This window comes from Macrotis lagotis, chromosome 3 (genome assembly GCF_037893015.1).
Source record: "Macrotis lagotis isolate mMagLag1 chromosome 3, bilby.v1.9.chrom.fasta, whole genome shotgun sequence".
NCBI lineage: Eukaryota > Metazoa > Chordata > Mammalia > Peramelemorphia > Peramelidae > Macrotis > Macrotis lagotis.
In genome coordinates, this window is record NC_133660.1 from 224044613 (window position 1) to 224068099 (window position 23487).

At 38.5% G+C, this 23487-nt stretch overlaps 1 protein-coding gene across 6 annotated transcripts in view; it reads left to right on the forward strand.

Moving 5' to 3' along the window:
• Positions 1-17855, forward strand: part of SLBP (stem-loop histone mRNA binding protein) — a 31023-nt gene extending 13168 nt beyond the window's left edge. For 2 of the 6 annotated variants that reach the window (XM_074229959.1, XM_074229955.1), the window contains one exon: positions 2332-7127. In XM_074229959.1, coding sequence (XP_074086060.1) covers positions 2332-2448 — 117 coding nt within the window. In that variant the 3' untranslated portion in view covers positions 2449-7127. The other 4 variants (XR_012477121.1, XR_012477120.1, XM_074229957.1 and 1 more) reach the window with 4 other exon arrangements.
• The last annotated feature ends 5632 nt before the right edge of the window (positions 17856-23487 follow it).

Here is a 23487-nt window from a genome sequence, read left to right on the forward strand (position 1 = left end):
TTACAGCTCTCTAAAGCTATCTTCAGTAGGTTTTGTCAGAGGCGTTGTGGTTCATATCAGAGAAGTGTTTGGGCAATAATTTATAGATCTTTAAAGTCCTCAATCGTGTTTTTAAATTTTAATTGATGCTTAGTTGCTTTTACATTACTCAATTTTGGTAATATTCCTCAATCTTAGCCCCTAGTCTCAGAATTGATCCCACTCTTGTAACAAAGAAACAATGATAGTTGCTGCTGCTGACAGTGTATTCAGCATTCTGCCAGTTGGTGACTAACCCAAAGATGTGGGGAATAATATTTCATTGCTCTATCCTCTTAAGACCCTGTTTGGATTTTCACTTAGTCAGCATTAGATTCCTTGCAGATGCTTTCATTTATGTTCTAGTGGTATATATTCTGTTTTTGATTCTTTAGATTCTGTTCATGCAAACCTTCCCATGTTTCTCAAAATTCATCATTTTGAAGTGCTCAGCAATAATCCATTATTTTACATCTCTGCATATTGGGCCTCTTTTGAGCTAAGGAACATCCTTGACCAGCACTGGACAAAGACAAAAATGAAGCGATCCATGCCTATCAGGGAACTGACATAATGGAGAAAGCAATACCTTGTGATTGTATATATATTACAACTTTCAGAGAGAAGCAGTATATAGTGACTTTGAAAGAAAGTAGGATTCCTAAAAGACCTGAGGAGAAAAATGAAGTACACTGGAAGCATGGGGCACAATCTGTACCAAGGGCCCTTGAAACAGGAGGATGGGAGGGAGGGGGAGGGAAGGAGAGTAATTGAGTAAGTAAGTCTGGAAAGTATAGGCTGATGCCAGATTGTGAGGAACTTTAAAATGCCAAACTTGAGTTTGTATTTGGTCTGAAGAGCAATAGAGAGCTACTGGTGATTTTTAGACAGGCAGACTGGACCTATACTCTAGGGATAGCATATTAGTGGGTGTCTTGAACAGTGTTGTCAAGCTTTAATAGAAATGGAATCCCTGTGGCCTGTATATTGACTTAGCAAACCACAAATTAACATTATGTGCATTATATGTTTAATTTGTTCAACATTTCTGAATTGCATTTTAATCTGATTTCCGGCTGCAGTGATAAGTTTGGTCTAGAAGCTGAATTGGAGATTGTGGAGACAAATCTAGGCAAGAGGTGATGAGGTCTAGAACTAGAAAGGCAACCATGTGACTTGGTGGGGTTTGAATCTGAATGGCTGCAGAGTTGCTAGTATCTTCACCATAAATAAGCAAAATAAAAAGGGAGGATAGCTTTGGGGAGAAATGAAATGGGATATGTTAAATTTGAGATACTTAAGAGATAGCCAGTGGGAAAAGACCCATAAATAGCAACTGACAATGTAGACCAGGAACTCAGCAGATAATGAAGTTGGATATATGTAGCCTTTTATCTGGAAGTCATCTGCATGAAATGATGGATGATTTCCTCATTCCTCCCCCCCCCCCCATATATAGCTGATAGTATCAAGAATGTTTAGAGGAGAGCTGGAGAGGACTAAACCTCATAGGTGGTTTGTAGGGAAGGAATATGGTTGAAAAAGGGTTGGCTTTGGCAAGAAAAGCAATCTTCATCAGAATGAAGAAAGAATAGGAAATGGTGACGGGAAGTTCCTTTACTTGCCTAATTCCAAACTGTTCTCTGGATGAGTTCGATTAACTTATATCTCCTATGGCATATTAATCTCTTTCTAATTTCCTTAACAATTTTCTCATCTTTGGCTGTTTGTAACAAATGAAATAAAACTGATAGTTTATAATTTGTTATTTAGAAATAAGTATTGTTTACAATGTACTTGTACCTAATTCAAAAGTCTTACTATGGAGATTAACCAAATATTTGAATTATGAAAGTTGCCTCCGTCAAATGTACATTGCTATGGTTTATTCAGTTAAAGAGAGGTTTACACTTTAAACCAAGAATATATTTGCATTTTTTTTCTGTCAATATACCAGAATGATATAGTTGCTAACCTGGAAACCATGGATTAGTATTTGATAATCTTTTTCCCCTCCACTAGCAAAAGGTAGCAAGTTCAGAGTGAAGAAAAAACAACACATTAGCCTGTTCATTGTTGTAGTTTTGGGGAAATGTTTATTAGGAAAAACTTTTTTTAGCTAAGTGATAGTAATAGGTATGTGAATTTATCTTTAGCAATATTTCAGCCTGTATTAGGAAGACAGAAAAGTGAAAAATAAATTTAGAAACACCAAAGAAACCTTTTTTTAAAAGGAATGACATTTCTATCAATGGGATTAATACTTGCTTATCTTCATTTCTTAATTTTGTGTGACTCATTTTTGTTTTGTAGGATATGTATTCTGGCACGCCCACAAAAATTAGACATGTTGATTATCAAGCAGGAGATGAATTTGACTTGGAGGCTTGTTTGACTGAACCACTGAAAGAATTCCCATCTGTAAGCTAAGGGTGCCATCTGGAGGCTATTTTGAGGAAGTGAATACTATTCTAAAATATATGACATTGTTTAGGTGAAAATAATTCTGGTGAAATTGTTGGCCAAATTCTTGTGCATTGATAACTGGATGTTTCCCTCCTGTTCATAGTTCATTATTTCTTGATATTGCTATTCTTGTCTCATTTTTGAATTTTTACATAATTTTTTGTATATTGGAGGGTTTTGCAAGTATTAAATTATAAATTGTAACAACCCAAGAAAAGTGACATTGAAATCATTTAAGTGTTTCATAGGGTTCTCTGCAAGTTAACTTGGCTAATATAAATGGCTTTTTCAAGGTATTAAACACCACATTGGTCTCTTTAGTTTTGTCATAGAACTACAATAAGGAGCCAGAGTCTTTGTGTTTTGCCAGTGTACTTAGAAAGAATGACTCCGTTTTCCTTAATAAATTCTTGGCATATCTTCAAGGTACCAAGTATATTTAAAAGATTTTCATTTCATCTAAAGTACTGGAAAATCACCATAGATATGGTGAATTATTTGAATGCTGAGTTTTGAAGACTGCTACATCCTTAGTTTGGTACTTGTAAATAGTCAGTGATAGACAGCTCTTGTGATATTTGAAGAGTTAAGGGAATGCAAAGGATGTAGGGGAAAACATTTTTAAAATGCAACTCACTAATAAGTCATGTATAATTGTAAATGATAACATTGTACAGATTTTCTGTTCAAATATTCATTTGTAAACTTAATGTTTTAATTGCTTTTGTATGGAATGTTCTTGCAAAAAATAAAAGGAAAAGAGTCTGGTATCAGATTTATTAGGTTGTCAGATAGATGTGAACTTTTGCTCTGCTCCTTATGCATTCATTTTCAGAATTCATATAGCTTTTTTTTTAAGGTTTTTTGCAAGGCAATGGGCTTAAGTGGCTTGCCCAAGGCCACACGGCTAGGTAATTAATAAGTGTCTGAGACCGGATTTGAACCCAGGTACTCCTGACTCCAGGCCCGTGCTTTATCCACTGCACCTCCTAGCCACCCCATATAGCTTTCTTTCTAAAGGACAAAAATGATTATCCTGTTATGTCTTTATACCTTCACTCTTTTTCTTTAAGAAGATAATATGCTATAATAATAATAGCTGGAAGGGGATGTTGTAAATTTAATACTCTAGGTTGATAGCTTGAAATTTATAGGTGCTCAGGGCAGCTAGGTGGCGCAGAAGATAAAGCACCGGCCCTGGAGTCAGGAGTACCTGGGTTCAAATCCGGTCTCAGACACTTAATAATTACCTAGCCCTGTGGCCTTGGGGCAAGCCACTTAACCCCGTTTGCCTTGCAAAAAAAACCTAAAAAAAATTTATAGGTGCTCATTATACATATTTGAATGAATGAATTGTTCAAAATTTGAATTTTAGTAAAATATCAATTAGTCACAAATGATATATCTTTTTGGATTATTTCTTATTCCTGGTGAGTCCTGAATAGACTTCATTGGTGGGATTTAGTTGCTCTGACCTTCTAGTACAGTGTTTCTTGGTTTGTACAACATTTGGGGCAAATAGTTTTTGTTTTTTTTTTAATTTTAGAAATATGATTTGACTCCTAGTCAAGACTACATCTGCAGTATTGTTGCGTTCATTTCTAAATGTTGAGCTGGAGCAGGTTAGGGCAGTAAAGAGAATATTGAGGAGGAAAAGTTAGGAAGAATGAGGTTAAAGGGAAGATTGTATCACTCTAAATCTTTTATTCCAACCTTTGAATGACACTAACAAAAAAAAAAGGACAGAGCCCAACAAAAAAATTGAGAGTAATTATCAACATGATTTCTGTCTTCTCAAGACATTGTTGATCTTTCTGGGCCTTCCTTTAGGCCATTGAGACCATTGTGGATCAGACTTAAAAGTATGTGCGATTTCTGATTTCCAGCAGATGACAGACCAAGACTGACTGCTAGGCATTGAAATATAGAGATGAAATATTTTATAGTTCCTGTCCTCATGGAGCTTACATTCTATTTAAGAGAATACATGATTGTGTATGTATAGATCCATGATTGAGGAGCCACACTAATGAAATCCATCTTTTGAAGGTTTTCATAAGGGTCACAATTCATTTTAGCAGTTGATGCTTTTTTTAGTTTTTGAAAGGCAAACAGGGTTAAGTGGCTTGCCCAAGGCCACACAACTAGGTAATTATTAAGTGTCTGAGACCGGATTTGAACCCAGGTACTCCTGACTCCAGGGCCAGTGCTTTATCCACTGAGCCACCTAGCTGCCTCAGTTGATGCATTTTCAAAAGTGATGCTTATTCCTTTGTAGCTAAGTTTATGCCTGGGATTTACCCTTAAATTTCCAAGAATAGTCTGACTTTTTTTGTTTTATTTTTTTATTATAAATAAAACTTTTGCACATCTCTTTGACACCTTATTTATATCTTCACAACCTTTAACATAAAAATAATTAAGGAAAATGAGTGATTATTCATCCTTTTTGAAGATTATATAATTCTCATACTTTCTCAGGTATAAAAACTTAATGAGCTAAGTCATGTCATGAAATTTAAAATAGGCAAAGGGAAAAAGAAGAATATAGATTTAAAAACAGTTCAGAAGTCGAATAGTCATATAGTATGGCTAGATCATTAGAGGGAAAGAGTAATGAGGGCCATTGTAGGTAGGGTGATAATAGAAATTTACCAGATGGAAATGAGTGGAGATGCTAGGAATCTGCCTTGGATGAATGAGACCTGAAATCTGATCACCCTGTCTTACTTTGGCCAGTATGATCTGAAAATTCTAGCTCTAGTACTGGAAAGTCATCTAAATGGCCCAGGGGGCTGTTAAAAGTCATCCAGGTAGTAAATGTGAGAAGGGATTTGAAACTTTGTACTCTCCACTGCCAATGTTCAAATGTTGGACCAGATTCTGTGTAAAAATTTGATAGAGAAACATGTATGGTAAACAGTAGTATAGTTAGCTGGAATATAGGGTATTTGGAGGCATGTAGTGAGAGAAAGCTGGAAGAATAAGGTAATTCAGGTAAAAAGTATGAAAAACCTGAGGACAAGCAGAGAATTCAGATATAGAACGGATAAAACTAAATGCAGAAAGCAAGGGGTAGCCAAAAAAATCAAGGATGATTGATGGGTTGGTTTTTTTTTAAATAGATAACCTCTCGGGGGGAAAAATTAATCTCTTAGTACATAGAGACACAAGTTAGGCAAAACAATCCAACAAAGGCTGTATCATAAAATGAATACGTCAGTTTTAAGCCTGGTACTTGGAGAAGGATCTTAGTACCATTAATAGAAATAGAAACCTTGGGACAGGTTTTAGAGAGAGAGGTGTGACAAATTTGAAATGGTGAGCTGGTAGAATTTTTACAAATTCATTGTACTTTTAAAGTTGATCATTGGTTCATCCTTTACCCTTCTCCAGGCCAAATTACTGCAGTTTTTCCTTAGGTCAGGTCCTTAACCACTTTTCATGAGCCCTGATAGCCTCTGAATTGTTCTCCTGCCTCTCCTGTCTAATGCATCCTTACCAGTTATCTAAGTAATCTTCCTAAGGCACAGACCATATCACCACTCAAATTCCTCTGGGGCTCTTAATTGCTGCTCAAAGGATAAAGGCCAAACTCATATTTAAGCTGATTCCTCCATGTTCTGCTCCAGTCTATCTTATCTACCAGCCTTATCTTCCACTAATCTTCCTCAGGTATGCTCTTTTCCATCTAAACAGGACTACTTATTCCCCAAAGTGCTCCCTCTCTATATTCCCCTCATTCTATTTCTTTTGCTTGGGATGCCCTGTTGGTTTGACTTAAAAAAGCATCTCTTAAAAAAAAATCAATGAAACAGGAGAGCAGAAGCTCAGAAGACAAAACGGACAAGCAAGGCAGTTTTGTATTCTTTGATATACACTTAAAATTACATAAAAAGTTCAGTTTCTTGCAAAATTCTTTTATCTTTTTACCTATTGAAATATTTTTGTTGATCATTATCAGGTTCATAATAAAGTTGTTGAAATAAATCTTTCCTCCATCCCCTTCTTTTTATTCCAATGGTGTGTGTGTGTGTGTGTGTGTGTGTGTGTGTGTGTGTATTCTTATTCCTTTCCTCAACCCCGTGACCTGGTTCAAGGTCTGGTCTCTCAACTGTATTATGATAGATCTGTCTGAGCTCCCTGCTTTGTTTTTCCCTTTGCACAAGCTCAGGGATGACTGCTGTTCACTCCTAAAATGAGTGACTGCTGCCTATGGCCCAAGTTTATACTTGGACTTGTGCACAATTTGGTCACATCCTGCTATCTTTTCATTCATTTCTTGCCTAACACTTTTCATTCATACTAAGCAACAAAACTGGATTATCTTTTCCTTCGGCTGTTGAAACATTTTCAGTTTTCATTTATCATTTCCTCTTCAATTAAGGCAAATTCTATGAGGGTAGAGAATATTTTGTCCTGTCTTTGTATCTCTCCCCAAATTTAGCACAGGTCTTTGCCTTATAAATACATTATTAAATTCACACTAACCCCTCCTTGTTGGTTGAATTTTTTCTTGTCATCCTTAATGTTCTATTTTGTACTCAATAATTCTGAATGTCATTCTCTTTTATAGGTAATTTAAAAATAGATTCTTGTCTTCTTGGTTACTGACCATTTTATTTGGTTTCATGTCTTCAATATTGTCAGGATCCCAGGACCAATCTAAAAGAATAGGGAAAGTTCCAGAAAGTGGAATCAAGGATGCAAATGTCACTGTCCTTGATGTGAAATCATCATGCAGCCTTTTTTCCCAGTCAACTCTTAAGCACAGTCCTGCTTACCTACATTTCTAGGGATGCAGGATACAAAGTGAGCCACTGAGGAATGCCAGAGCTGCCATGAAGATGTCTCAACTGACTATTGTTTCTGATCCCATGGCTGTGATCCTCACCAGCCCAAAGCCCTTGGCTCATTGACCTTTTATCTACTGTCTCCAAAGTAGGCTCTGAGTGGCAAACACGCTGTTCTCTTGAAGTCTACTGACTTTCTCTCCCAACAGCTCAACAATGGTTTTGACTGCCATCCAGGACCATCTTTAGAATTGTGCAGGAAGAGAAATGAGTTAGCATGGTGGCATTGGAATCTACTGCTTTAGGATGGAGATGTTGCTGTGTTTACCATAAATGTAGAGCCAGAAGGATCATCCAATCACATCCCTTACTTTACCCACGAGGAAACAGGCCTGTTGATGGAAAGGAAACTGTCCAAGGATGTGCAGCAAATTAGTGGGAGAGTCAGATTTCATTTAATTTGACAAATGTTAAATGCAAAGCATTCTGCTATCTTCTGTTTTACAAAGCCCAAAACCCTTCAGTCAAGAGTTTAGGAGAAAAACCTATGGTAGTTAAAAGGAGTACTGGACCTAAGGAAAGGGGAGACCTTGAAACTGATTTCTCCCTTGTGCACTGTGGTACCATGAGCAAGTCACCACCTCTAAAACTCAAGTGTCCTCACCTCATGATACTTGTATCCCCTATTAACAGGCCAATTATTTATTTATAAATATGCTTTATAGATTTCTTGTTTATACATAGTTGTTTGCATGGTGGTTCCCCCATTAGATTGTAAGCTCCTTGAGGGTAAGGACTATTTTTGCCTTTTTTTTGTATTTTCTGCCTTAACACTATGCCTGGTGATAATAGATGTTTAATAAATCTTGGTTGACTTGACAATTATCTAAATCCAAATTTACTTGGAGATCCTAATTTCAAAAAGCCACATGAGGTATAAAACAGAAAATTGCCGTAATATGCATGAACCTGATGTGGGGTACCACATAGGCACTCTAAATTACAAGGTTACTGTGAGGGGTAATGTATGTTATTTGCAATATTGCGACGTGAGAGAAATGGTAAGTTGGGCAGATAGCAAGGTCTTAAAAGATAATTTGAGAAGGCAAATAATACAGTGTTGCAAGGTACTGGGGAAGGTTTCACAAAGATGATAGTAATCAGTCATAAAGAACAATTCTCAGTTGAGGAGTCCGGGCCCAGTTGACCAGCCAAGCCCTGGCGACAGCACACCACTGGACACAAAAGAACACTAGAGGGGAATAAAGGTGGAAAGGAATATCTTAGGCAGATTCCAGAGAGTTTTAGATGCCAAGATAAGGTGTCTTTGTGAGAGATCATGGAAGCCAGAACTATTTTTAAAATTTTTTTATTTTTAAAGATTTATTTGAGTTTTACAATTTTTCTCCCAATATTACTTCCCTCCCCCCACCCCTCCATGGAAAGCAATGTCAGTCTTTACTTTGTTTCCATGTTGTACATTGATCGAAATTGAGTGTGATGTGTGAGAGATAACAAGATCAGACAAGATATCTTTTTTTTTCTAAAAGGGAATAGTCCTTGAACTTTGTTCAAACTCCATAGCTCTTTCTCTGGATACAGATGGTATTCTCCATTGCAGACAGCCCCAATTGTCCCTGATTGTTGCACTGATAGAATGAGCAAGTCCATCAAGGTTGAACATCACCCCCATGTTGCTGTTAGGGTGTACAATGTTCTTCTGGTTCTGCTTATCTCACTCAGCATCAGTTCATGCAAATCCCTCCAGGCTTCCATGAATTCCCATCCCTCCTGGTTTCTAATAGAACAATAGTGTTCCATGACATACATATACCACAGTTTGCTAAACCATTCCCCAATTGAAGGACATTTACTTGATTTGCCATTCTTTGCCACCACAAACAGGGCTGCTATGAATATTTTTAAGTGATGTTTTTACCCCTTTTCATCACCTCTTCAGTATATAGGCCTAGTAGTGGTGTTTCTGGGTCAAAGAGTATGCTCATTTTTTTTGCCCTTTGGGCATAGTTCTAAAAGGTTAGATGAGTTCACAGCTCCATCAACAGTACAATAGTGTCCCAGATTTCCCACCTTTCCAACAATGATCATTGTCATTTCTGTTCATATTTGCCAGTCTGAGAGGTGTGAGGTGGTACCTCAGAGAAGCTTTAATTTACATGGAAGCAAGGGACTATTAAGGAACTGGTGCAGGTGAGGGGTTCTAAGGGTCTGAACTAGAAAGCCTGAAATGGAGGCAGCAGAAGATCCAAGACCCTGGGTCTGCCACTTGCTACCTGAGTGACTGAATAAATCAGTTTTCTCATCTGTAGGTTAAGAGTTATACCCTTAAAGAGGCGGCTAGGTGGCGCAGTGGATAAAGCACCAGCCCTGGAGTCAGGAGTACCTGGGTTCAAATCCGGTCTCAGACACTTAATAAGTACCTAGCTGTGTGGCCTTGGGCAAGCCACTTAACCCCACTGCCTTGCAAAAAAAAAAAACAACTAAAAAAAAGTTAAACCCTTTGTCTTCTAAGTTTCTTTCCACTTGAAATTTGTGACTAATCCCTCTACAAACAGACCTCTGACCTCACTCCTGAACACTTTCCCTTCCTATCTTAACCTCTTGGAAACCCTGGTTTGCTTCAAATGCTCTTTTCTGCTTGGGTTATTTCCCACCCCCACCCCCACCCCCACCCCCAGCCCAACCTACTAGCTACTAGAACCTTCCCCTCCAAAGTTCCCAAATTTGGGAAATACATGTCTGGAAGATATATACTGATATATACATGTTGTCCAGGAACATTTTGCTTTAGTCTTTGAAACTTCAGTATTTGTTACAGTGCCTGAAATGCTCAATCATTTCATTCATTGATCTCCTGACTCTAGGTATCAGGTGCTTTCTGCTATACTATGTGGCCTGTCTCATCTCAGCAGCCCTTCAAGGTCAGCCTGTGTTAGATGACATAATATCCCATTTGGAGAAAGATGGACCTTATACAGATTTTGGAAGGGCAGGAGTTTGGCTTTGCCACAAACTAAGGAGTGGGAAATTCTAGCAATGAAAGACTCAGAAAAATGGTCATGGTAACAAACCCAAACCAAAATTGATACTCATACTGTGAGAATACAGTGGATTCAAAAATGCCAAAACTTGCAGCCTGAACTTCCGGCTTTGAGTTGGAAATCAAACCAGTGATCTGCAGAGGGCAGTCATAGAGCATCAGAGGTATGAAAGACAGCCACCACTCAGAGATAAAAAGATTTACAGTAGCTCTTTTTGAACTAGTAAAAAAAAATGGAAACTGAGGGGCTTTCCCCATCACTCAGGGAATGACTGAATATATTGTGAGTTTGAATGTATGGAGTAAAACTTTGCCATAAGAAATTACTCAATTTCAGAGAAAATCTGGTGTCTACAAGGTAGTATAAACAGAACCAACAGAACAAGTTATATAATAATTGAAAAATTTCAGAACTATGAACAATACAATGATTCCAGAGAACTAAGAAGAAAATATGCTGCCCACTGCCTGGCAGAGAGATTGATAGACTCAAGGTACAGTCTGAGACATAGATTTTGGGATGTGACCAATGTGGGAATTTGTTTCTTGACAATGCATCTTTGTTATAGGGGCTTTCTTTTTCTTTTTTTTTTTCAGTGATGGAAAAAGGAAGGCAAGTGGGGAAGAATAGAAAAAACTTTTGTTAATTGATAAAATTTTAAAAAACCAGTCACCAATGCCCTACTTACAAATAATCACTTATGAACAATACCAAAAACATTATTTGTAAATATATAGAAAACCTTTGGCCTATAGATATGGGTAAAAATGATGTTTTTATTCTTCCACATGTCTATCCACTGAGCTCTATATGTATACACACACATACAATTTTCTTTTTCTCAGTTGTTAGCTTCTTTTTCTCCTTGCTAGTAAAAGGGACTCTGAGGTTCTGTAAGATTATGCCAGAGAAGCATAGGCTGCAAAGCCACCAACTGCAAAGCTACCATAGGACATATAGGTCCATAGGACAATAGATCTGGCCAAGGCTTCCATTTACTAACTTTGTGACCCTGGTTACTGAGAGGAGTTATTTAGCATCCCTGAGCCTCTATTCTTACCTATAAACTGGGAACAATAATATCTATAATGGGGCTGCTCTAAAGTTATCTTTTTACAATGTTATAATTTGTTCTGATTCTCTTCACTTCTCTTTGTATTAGTTCATAGGAGTTTTCTCAGGTTTCTCTGAAACTGTGCCTTTCATAATTTCTTAAAAACATATTCATAATAAGAATTTAGTCTACTCTTTCCCAGTTGATGATTGCTACCTCCATTTCCAGTTCTTTGTCACCACAGAGTTTTAAGTATTTTTGTACTCATAAAATACAATGCAACTGTCATCACTAAGTCATGAATGGTATGTATTAGATTTGACTTGAAGCTGAGTCTTGCAAGTCTGAAGGAGCCTGGGATAGACACAGTGCTTAGAAAAGAGAACATAGTCATTGAAAGGGTGGGAGGTTCTGAGGGCATAAGGAAAATAACAAATTTTATGATAATAATTGTATATTGCCAGTTATGTATTGTGCATCTGGGTAGTGAGTGGCACTTCGTATTGGTAAGACCCAGATTCAGAACAGAATCTTCTTGTTGCCTCTATATTTTAGAAATTAATTTTATATTTATCATAATTTATAGCTATCAATATAATCAAATGAACATTTAAAATGGGACAAATATCTTACCCCAAACCCTTTGATTTTCACAATAGAAAACTAAACAAATCAATGAACAAAGGAAATGGTTTTGTTATGTTTCTCCTTCCTAACTTGCCTGAAATCTTGGCATTTTAAAACCTGTTTTCCTTCTTTAAGCTTTTCTTTTCTAATAAAGTTGTAGTCTGTGTAGTATCCATGTTGGTTGCTGGCAGCAGCCTGTATAATGGATAGAATGGTGAACATCATTTCAGGAAGACCCTCATCTCAGCACTTTCCTCAGACACTTAGCTAGGTGGGTGACCCTGAGAAAGTCATTAACCCTATCTAGCCCCAATTTCCTCATTGAAATAATAGTAGTGGGGGTGACTAGGTGGCGCAGTGGATAGAGTACCAGTTCTGGAGACAGGAGGACCTGAGTTCAGATCTTGCCTTGGGCAAGTCAGTTAACCCCATTACCTAGCAAAAGCCAAAAAATGAAAATAATAGTAGCAATTCCTTCATAGGGTTGTTGAGATGATGGCAAAGTGTTTTGCAAACCTTAAAATGTCCTATAAATGTTCCCTTATTATTCTACTAATTTACATTTTATAATTTTGTATGTCTTTCCATAGTTCTCTGTGTATGTATCATTTTTTTTACTATATCATATTTTATTAACTTATTGGCCATTATTTAACTATTGGACATACATATAGGGTTTCTTTTATTAATTTTCTTTTTTCTTTTGAAGTTTGAAAATATCATTAAGGGGGTGGCTAGGTGGTGCAGTGGATAGAGCACCAACCCTGGAGTCAAGAGTACCTGAGTTCAAATCTGACCTCAAACTCTTATTAATTACCTAGCTGTGTGGCCTTGGGCAAGCCACTTAACCCCATTGCCTTGCTAAAACATACATATATATCATTAAGGCAAGCTAAGAAATTGTTAGCTGCTTTGCTTTTTGGGAGAGAAAGAGAAAGAAATCCAGAAAGTGTCTGAGTAATCAGCACTATGTCATCCCTCCCTATTAGACTTGTCTTCTCTTTCCCAAACTCCTCAAGTTTTGCTTCCTTCTGTCTAGGTGATTTGTAGCATTCTACTATGACAATACCATTTCTCTTTCTACCTCTGTTTATCTTCACCCAAATATTCTCTATTATGCTTCGTTGCCATGGTTCCTAATGGAATTTCCTCACGAGTACATATATATATATATATAAATTTAATGGGGTTTTTTCAGTTAACAAGAATATATCTTCCTAACAGACACTAATACTTAGTGCCCCACCCTGACATTTTAATTATTTTGTTCCTTTTAATAAAGAACTTTCAGAGTCATATTCTGCAAGACTCAGCAAAACCTTTGAGGTCAAATTTACCTCCTTGCATTAGGATCACTAGTTAAATTGTTATCTATATTTTGTGCATTTGTGTGTCTGAAGCCACGGGCTTTACTTCCATCTCCTTTCTTGAATTTCCTTCTTCATTTTTCCCATTCCCATCTTCCTTCCAAAGCTCTTCCCACCTCCATTCTCTTCCCCAAACAATCCTCAGATTGTTCTCCTTTCTTGGAGTCCATTCTCCCTAGTTTCCAGGGGTAAGGAGATCATGCTGTAATATTTAAGCTATTCCCTGAACCATAAGCATCAAAGTAATGAATTTGGTCACTTATAAAAACTTCCATTTCAAGGTCCCAACTTCTCTTTTAAGTCAGGGTCAGGCAAATTCCCTTCTGTCCCTGCCAGGAAGAAGATCACAGATGAAAAATTCTGAGAGATGGAAAGGCCTTTCGAGATCGTGTAGTCCACCTCATCATTTTGAAGTTTGGGAAATGAGGCCCAGAAAACGGAAGCAACTTCTCCAAAGTCACAGAGCCAAGATTCAGCCCCATAGTTTGCTTCCCATATTAACAACAGCTTAACATGAAGGTAATTGCATCCATTTCTCTCCAGACCATGACATGTGTACTTGAAAGCCCTTGAGAATAGACAGCATCAATCCCAGACCAGACCCTTGGCCAGAAAATTCAGGCCCCCAAATGGAGGCCAGCACTCCATCTGAGCCTTTTATCAAACCCACATGTGGAGCAGATAAGAGCCATCGGGAGGCAGTGAGCAACTAGGCCTGTTTCTCCTTTTCTCTTCTGGGAGGACAAAGGAGTTTTGTCCTCCCAGGTGGCAAATAAAATGGCCATCATCTTCTCCTCCTGTAATGAATGTTTCAAACTGCTGACAGACCCCTTTTTAATGTACAGTTTTAGCTCTCTTCCTAGCCCCCTTAAAAATCTAAAGGGGCCCTCTGTGTATCATAAGGAAAGTTCACCTTCCTTTCTCTAGTATTCAAGGCCCTTGACATCTAACACTACCTTACCTTTCCAAACCTTATCCATAATCATTCCAAAGAGTTCAGCACAACTATTCACATAGGAAAAGCCAAGTGGATGAAAATAGAGAACCTTTCATCTAAACTATGCCACACAGTTGGATGGACAGGCGGTGGAGCTGATCCATCAGTATGTCTTGGGCCCATACCACAAATGAATAATGAATTGACTAGGTGCAGAATTGAATAGTAAGTCAGGGAATTGTATTATATTTGGGAAATTTTGTTGTCCTTTTTAGCTTTTCCCTGAATCAAAGGCCCAAAAGCACCAATATTCCTCTGGAATAACTATTAGATTGAGAATGCCACAGCCCTACTTGACTCTGAACTCCACGAGTCCAGGGACAGTATCTTAAATGACTATTGTGCCTCACTGTTTTTTGGTTGAATTAAATTGATACTTGGCTAACCTCAAACAAGATACTGTCTCTGGCAGGGGTTCTTTTTTTAAAATTTTTTTTTTCCAATTACATGTAAAGGTAGTTTTCAACATGCATTTCTATAAGATTTTTGAGTTCCACGTTTTTCTACCACCCTCCTCCCTTCCCTCTCCCCTCCCCAAGATAGTGAGAAATTTGATATAGGTTAAACATGTACAGTCATGTTAAATATGGTTCCATTAGTCATATTGTGAAAGAAGAATTAGAATAAAAGGGAAAAAACAGGAGAAAGAAAAAAAACATAAAACCAGGTTTTTAAAAAGTGAAAATAGTGTGCTTAGGTCTGCATTGAGACGCCATTGTGGATAGGGGTTCTTTTTTTTTTTTTAAATTTAAAAGACAGTGTTCAGCATTGATCTTTTTGCAAGATTTTGAATTCTACATTTTTCTTCTTCCTTTTCTTACCCCCCTCCCCTTAACAGTGATATAGGTTGTACATATAGGTTGTACACGTTAAACATATTTCCATTTTAGTCATGTCGTATGAGCTCAATCAGAACAAAAGGAAACAAAACACCATGAGAGGGTTAAAAAAAACATAAAACAGTTTTTTTAAAATGGAAATTAGTATACTTTAGTTCTTTCAATGTGGGTGGTATTTTCCATCATAAGTCTTTAAAATTGTCTTTCATTATTGTATTTCTGAGGGGGAACTAAGTCCGTCATATTTGATCATCAAAAATGTTGCTGTTAATATGTATAATGTTCTTCTGGTTCTGCTTAATTCAGTCAGCATCATTACAAGTTAGTCTTTCCAGGCTTTTCTGAATACAGAAAAATATTCCATTATATTCATATATATTTGGAAGGGGGTTCTTAATCTGTGATCTGGGAATTTTTTTAACATGTTGATGACTTTATTTCAGTATAATTGAATATAATTTCAACATAATTTTGTTTAAAAACATTGTCATGAGAAGGGTCCATAGGTGTGTCACTGGTTGCCAAAGGAATCTCATGATGCAAAAATGTTTAAGAACCTTTGTTTGATGGGCTTCTGATTCCTCGACTATAAAATGAGAGATCTCTAAGGTCCCTTCTATCTTGAGATCCAGTGAGGGTCCAGGGACTTAACTTAGCCAGGGTACTCCTTTCCAAAGGGTTCTAAATTTCTTTTTAGGTTTTTGCTAGGCAATGGGGTCAAGTGGCTTGCCCAAGGTCGCACAGCTAGGTATTATTAGTGTTTGAGGTGGGATTTGAACTCAGGTATTCCCGACTCCAGGGCTGGTGTTCTATTCACTGCACCACCTAGCCGCCCCAAGAGTTCTAAATTTTGAGATGGGTTCTAATTCTGAGCCAGGGAGGGAACCTCTCTGTGCCTTAGTTTCTTCAACTGTAAAAATGGAGGCAGGGGAAATGAGGTGTCTGACTTAGATGATTTTTAAGGCCCCTTCCAGCTCTAAATCTCTAGACCTTTTGATTCTGTCTCATGGAATACCAGGCCTGGAGAAGGATCTTAGAACAGAAAATGTCAGGCTTATACAGACCAAGGAGATTAGCTTTTTTGGAGAGAGGAAAGGACATGTACCAAGTCACGTCACACTAGGAGTTAGTGGAAGATGTGGGAGTCTCTTGACGCCCAAATCAAAGGCTCTCTCCTCTAAATTGCACAGTCCAGTGAGAAGGCCCATCTTTCCTGTAGAAGTCATTTAGGGAGAAAAGCACATTATGGGAATTCTGTGATTCTGCCAAGGAGGGGCCACATGTCCTTTGTTGTTTTGCTGTGGTCTTAGAGTATGGACCTCTTAACTAAATTCCTCTCCTAGGTAACCCCCTTTCAATCAAGAACAGATGGAAGCTGCTTGACATGACCCGGGCAGCCCTAGGAAGTATAGGAAGGTTTCCAGGGCAGCTAAAGACCAGAGGGGTGAGGTGGGAGAGACTGCTTGGTTGTGAGGGACTTAAAAAATATGCTGAATAAAGACAGAGAAGTGGGAAAGAAAGAAGAGAAGAAGAGAGGAAGAAGAGAAAAAAAGAGAAGAAAGGAAATAGGGAAAGAAGGTGGTAAAGAGGATGAGAGGAATTGAAAGACCTTTTTGGTAAGAGAAGGGTGAGTTCAGAGGAAGAAAGGAAAGTGAAAGTGAGGAGGTAGGCTCAGAGAGTGTGGAATGAGAGCTGGGTTCCATTGTTCTCTTTGGAGCAGGGGCTCCTAACCCAGGTCCATGGACTCTCAAGGGCTTTTCAGATAGATTTTAGTGGGTTTATGAACATGAATGGTAAAAAAAAAATGCATCTTTATTTTCATTAGCCTCTAACTTCAATTAGCATTTCTTTCCATTACAAACATAAGCATGAAACATTGCCAAAGGGCCAAATAACACAAATGAGATTAAGAATTTTGATTTTGGGAGTCACATGATGAATACAGAGCTGCTGGGAAGACTTCAATGAATTGATGAAAAATGAAGAAAGCAGGACCAGGAAAACACAAACACTAACAAGGTAAAGGAAAAGAATAATAGCTAAACAGTTGAAACTGAATGCTGTGAAATTATAAAGACCAAGTTTGCCCAGGGGAGATGAGATATAAAAAGGCACCTCCCTATTTCTTTTGCAAAGGTGGGGAGCGTGGGTGTGGACCACTATTGATAAAGTCATACTTTGTCAATGTGTTGGCAAGTTTTGAACTGTTTTTCTCCCCTTTCTTTTTTATTCTTTGTTTTATGGAATATTTCCCTGAAGGGGGGAGGGTTGAATTGAGAAGTGTGGATGATGTCAGGGCAAAAGATATAACAAAAATTTTATTTTCAGAAAGCAATCTTAAATTGTTTTCTTTGTTCAGGTATATGAGTCCTGTCTTTCTTCACATTGAGGGCAGGACCTCAAGCTGCTTTTCTCAGTCTCCTCTACCACCAGAGGACTCAGGAAATCTATTGTGATTAACTGATAAAGTATGGTTGGGACTTTTAGTTCCTTATGTTACCTGACCAGGAGGCATTGGACTCAAGATGCCGAATGAAACTCTTTTTTTGAACATGGCCAATAAGAGAATTTGTTTTTCTCGGTTTTGCGTATTTTTACAGGGTTGTTGGTATTTGAGTACTCCCCCCCACCCTCCCCAATGGGGAATAATACATGTCAAACACAAATAAATACATGTTAAATGCAGAATAAATTCTCAAAAAAAATTTTTTTTCAGAAATCTTTGTAGAAAAATTTGTTTTTTTCCCCCTTACAGAATTGTTCAATAATAGAATAGACTTATCTCTGTAATGAGTTTCTTGCTAGTAGAAGTGTTCAATCAAAAGCTAGATGACACTCTGTCAAGGGCATGTAATGTACTGGGAGGGAGGTTGCCCTCAGGGAGAGACTGGACTCATGGCCATGGGCAAAGAGCACTAAGAATTTAAGAGAACTTTTGAATGAAAGCTCCATCAATGTCCCTACCATTCTACAGCTGTCCAGCCTTGTAGTTAGAACCCCTCCTTGGGCAGAGACAGATTCTTGGTAATCAAGACACACCTCAGATAGGGGAAAACCTCTGGGTTTCAGCTATCCAAGTTCCAGCTGGATTGGCCAGGAAATATTGCTGAGACTGGCAAAGCCTGGGCCAAGTTTTGGGTGGCATCAGGCCAAACTCTGAGCACTGTGGGCTGGTGCATAGTTTGAGGTGGGAACTAGGGGGAAATGGTACTCATTTTTTGAGTGGGTTCTCACCTCTGAAGTCAGAGGAGAAGGCAAAAGGCAGGTGGGCACAGGAACTGCAACGACCAGCCACCAACCAAGCCAAGAATGGCTGTACCCCAGACCCAGGCCTGACCCAGGCCCTCTGGCTGGGGCCATTCTGTCTGGGGAACTAAAGGCAGAACTCTCTCATCCCTGCTTCTAGAGCCCCAATTGATTTAAAGCTTTCCAAGTTTCAAACTACCTCTGTTTGCAAATGAAAATTTAGTGTATAAGGTTTGGAGGCAGATCCTGGGGAGGGCCTGGTATTGTTTGTTATTCAGATATCTTTTAGTCCTTTAGACTTGACCATCTACTATTTTCTCCCAGATAAAGGCAGGTATCCTTAGGAGGGCTCTGATGTCACCCACCTGGGTGCCCTTTGACCCCCATGTGAAATGGAAGGGTTGGACCAGATGGGGAGTTATATTTTCTTTGATCATAGTATTACATTAAAAGTCATAGAAGGGCCTTCAATGGTCATCATTCAATGTCCTGATTTGGCCAAGGTCTGCCTCCTGGCTTACTCTGTGCCCTATTTTAAAAAAAGGGGTCATTTCCAACCATCTTCATCTGTCCAAGGGGCACATTCTATAACTTGCCTTCCTTTAGTGTTTCTTTCTTCAGCTTCCCTGAAAGAGGTAGGCAGTACAGTCTGTTACATACAAGGGAATTGAAAGCCAGAGACCGTGTTTTTCTTGATGTCCCCAGCTCTGAGCAGCTCAGGGTCGGTACTTCATAAAAATGGCTTGTTGGTTGTTTGGTTAGAATATTTAAGTGATGTAATTACCCCAGGTTTCACAGATGGTAAACGTTGGAGCCAAGATTTGAACCCAGGTCTCCTGGTGCCAGCCCAATCCTTTCAGGCCATTCAGTTCTTTCCTGGAAGCAGTGATACAGTGAAAAGGTCAGTGAACCTGAAAAATAGTAGCCATGGGTTCAAATACAGTTGTGCCACTTACTTTTAGTGACCTTCAGGAAACTTAGTCACAGTGCTGTGCACCTCAGATTCTTCCTCTATTAAATGGGAATTGTAGCCTTGCTTCTTAGGGCTGCCATGATGAAAAGTGACTGATTGCTGGTGGACCAGGGGGGAGAGGGCACAAGGGTATGCTAATATAGAAATGAGAGCCAGATTTGGAGTGGTGGGAGGGCAGCCCAGCTCCTGCTGGCCCATCTCCTCCTCGACGCCCTCTCTCTACTAATATTAGACCATGGTTGTGTCATCGTACATGTGTGTGGGCCCAAGCCCACCAGGACCTTCTGGTGGTGCTGATGAGATCACAGCTGAATCAAGCCATGCCAAGCCAAGTTGTCATGGTTCAGCCTGCTCTTTTCTCCATCACTCCCTGTAAGAAGGGGACGAAGGGAGGGGAGGAGAGGGAGGAAAGAGGGGAAGCAGGTGTTGCCTGGAAATGATCCCCAGTCTCTCTTGTAGGTCCCGGCCAACCCTGATCTAATGGCTAGCCAGAGAGGCAGGAGCCTCTAGTCTACCTCTCTGGTGGGGAAAGTTAGGAGAGGGGAGGGGAAAGTGAAGGGAATAAGCATGGGATAGGCACTTTACAAATATCATCTCATTTGTTCTTCATAAGTAGCAGCCCCATCCTATAACATAGAGGTAATAAGCATCAAAGTCAAGTTATTTTGCTTCTAAGAATACTACATATATGCTGATAGCCCTAGTAAGTAAGTGAGGGTTTGCAGGGCAGATAAGGACCATGGGGGTTGATACTGGACATTTATATCTATATCTATCTATCTATCTATCTATCTATATACATGTCTGTTTGTCTGTCTATCTAATTGCATAGTTTTATATTTGTACAATGCATATAGTGGTACACAATTAGTGCCAAAATTAAATTGGAGGAAGAGAATGATTTGGATTGCCTCCTGATGGTTTCCCTAAACTATCCTTTCTCTGCTGAGCTATTAAAGTGATTTTCACAAAGCACAGGTCTAACCATGTCTCTCCCTTACTCAGTAAATTCCAGTGGCTTCCTATTAGGTCTAGGTTCTAATATAAATTTCTCTGGCATTTAGAATGATTAGTTTCAACCTTATTATATAGCCTTATTATACTTCCCTTCACATGCTCTTGTGGTCCAACCAGTCTTCTCTTAGTTTCTCACACATTACACCCCATCTCCTGGAAACATTTGCACCTTTGCATCCGCTGTTTCATAGTTGGAATATACTCCTTCTCCTCCCCTCTTAGAATTTCTAGTTCCCCTCAAGACTTGCTTCAGTCCCTGTCATTGCCTTCCCTCCTCTCATAAACATCTTGTGCTTTTTTTTGGACTACACTTGTGATTTCTTCAGTATAGGAAAATCTCAGTGAGGAAATGCCCTCTACCAATGCGGATCAGCACCTACTCTGCAACTTAGTCTTAGAAAGTTGCCTGCAGCACTGAAAGGCTAATGACATTCTCAGAGACACAAAGCCCGACTTGAAAGTGTGTGGGCTCATGTCAGATATTTAAATTCAGTGCAGCTGGTGGGGAAGCATGGTCAGATCTATCTCTAGAATCCCTGCCTTGAGGGAAACCATAAGGAACAAGGGGCCACAAGGCTAACCATTTGTACTCTAATCTCTAGGAGAGGACTACTGAACTAGTATTCTATTTATCTTTCATCCTAAATACTGCTCTTCTAAGGCTACAATAGGTAAAAAACAAAGACTGCTAGCTTCCTTGATCACTATCCCTTAAAGAGGATGGTACTCTTAGCTTACACTTTCCGATTTAACCTCTTCCAACTAAATACTAGTTACACAAAAGACAATCACAAATAGTGAATAGCTAGTAAACCCTTCAATCAAGTAGCAAGTAGAAATTGCAGAAATTGTACAGGTTAGACTATACTATAAAATAAATATGCTATGTTTATAATATAATATAAATATAACATATATACTATGAAAATTCTATAAACTTTAAAAATACTATAAAAAGACTAAATGAATAAAATTTTTCAGCTCAAACCAAGAGAAAAAGACCTTAGTCTCAAGCAATGGGAGTTCTCTGAAGTCCCTTAGGTAGTAAACTGGAAATCAGGGGCATGTTGAAGAACTGGTTTTCCCTACATGTTTGTTGCTTCCAAAGTCTTATTGTCTCTTTCTCCTTGTATCTGGAGTCCATCCCCAACACATGACCTCTCAAAGAAACCTTGAAGAAGAAGGAAAACAGCAAACAGTGACTTTCCCATCCAGGACTTTCTTATCAACTCTTTTCCTCCTGCAGTCACATAGTATATCAACATTCTTTTCACCAATTAGGTAAATCATGTAAAATGACCCAGGCTTGACTGGAATCTGGATATGTTAGAGCCAGGACTTGAACCTGAGTGTTCCTAACTCTAAGGCTACCTTTCATCTTGTATTTATTTTGTACATATCCATAGACATGTTTTTCCCAGTGGATTGTAAACTCCTTGAGAGCAGGAACTGTTTTCCTTAATCTTTAATACTTGTGCCTGACCCTACCCAACAATTAGTGCTTGCTAAATAAATGAGGAAATTTCAAAACTCCCTTAATTAGAATTAATTTTATACCAATAAATTATAATACCAAATATTAATATTTTTCCCAAACTCCTTTAATGATAAATAGTTTTAATACCAATATTTTACCAGTGTTCTAGGACTTTGAGTTCTGGAACACTTAGGTCTCTTAAAAAATTTTTTTAAATGAGTATTACTCAAATGTCAATGGAGAAATAAGACAATGGGTGTAAGCAGTCTGTGTCATATCATATATTAAGAACTATGAAAATAAACAAACTGATAAAATATATAGAGAAATGTGTGATTGACATTGAGGCTTTTCTTTACACCCTTCATTTTGGCACTAATGTGATTTTTCCTACAATGTGGGTCTCATCATGTCATTCCTCTACTCAAGAAACTCCAATGATTTCTTATTACCTTCAGGAGCAAATACAAAATGCTTTGCTCAGCATTCAAAGCCCTTCATAACCTATAGCCCTCCTACCTTTCAAGTCATCTTTTCCCTTACTCCCTTTAATTCAGTGACACTGGCTCTACCAAAAATAAGACACTCTGGGCATTTTCTCTGAGTGTCCCCCATGCCTAGAATGCTCTCCCTCCTCCAATCTGACTACTGAGTAGCTTTAAGTCCCAACTAAAGTCTCACCAGGAATATATGGGGTGTTTAGAGAGAAGTAGTACCTTTGGTGGGAGCATGTGCTGCTCCACCTTTGGGGTCCCCTTGATTTACTCAACTCTCATCTCTGGCAGCTGTAATATTGTGCATCGACTACACCTGGTAAAACCACCTTGGTAGATGGGCTAATCCAGGTCAGTGAGCTAGGAGCTGTCTACCCCTAGCATGTGAAGACTTCTACTGGCAGAAAGGGTGGATGAGAATGCTATGACCATGAAGGTGGTTGGAGCAGGCAATGTGGAGAGTTTGGTCAAGTCTCAAATATGGGCTATCACTAGTTGTCTTGAATTTGGTCTTGCCACTGGACTTTAATGATCCTGGACAACTTTGTGCATTTCTGCCTCACTTAAATCCAATTCACTCAAGAGTTAAGACATCATCCTTAATGCCTATGGTCCTCTTCAAAATGAAGGACAAACAATAACAAAAATCTCATCTTCCCCCAACCCCTCTTAATCCCATTACCTTCTCTATGGTAATTATTTCCTACATATAGCTTGATTTGTATGTATGATTTGCCTGTTGTCTCTCTGATTAGATTAGAAGCCCCTCTGGGTGGAAGTATGATTTGATCTAATCATTCTTCAAAAAAAAGGTGAAATTATATAAAAGTGTGCTTGATCAATCACCTGGAATTACTACTACCAGGTATAATCTCCAAGAAGGTAAAAAACAGGGCAAAATCCCATTATATATATATGAAAATATCAATATTAGCACTTGTATTAACAAATACCTGGATGAAAAGTAGGAACTCATCAATTCACTTTCAGTCGAATGAATGTAATGCTATACAGATGTAATAGAACATTATTTTGTTCTAAGAAATGACGTGTGAAG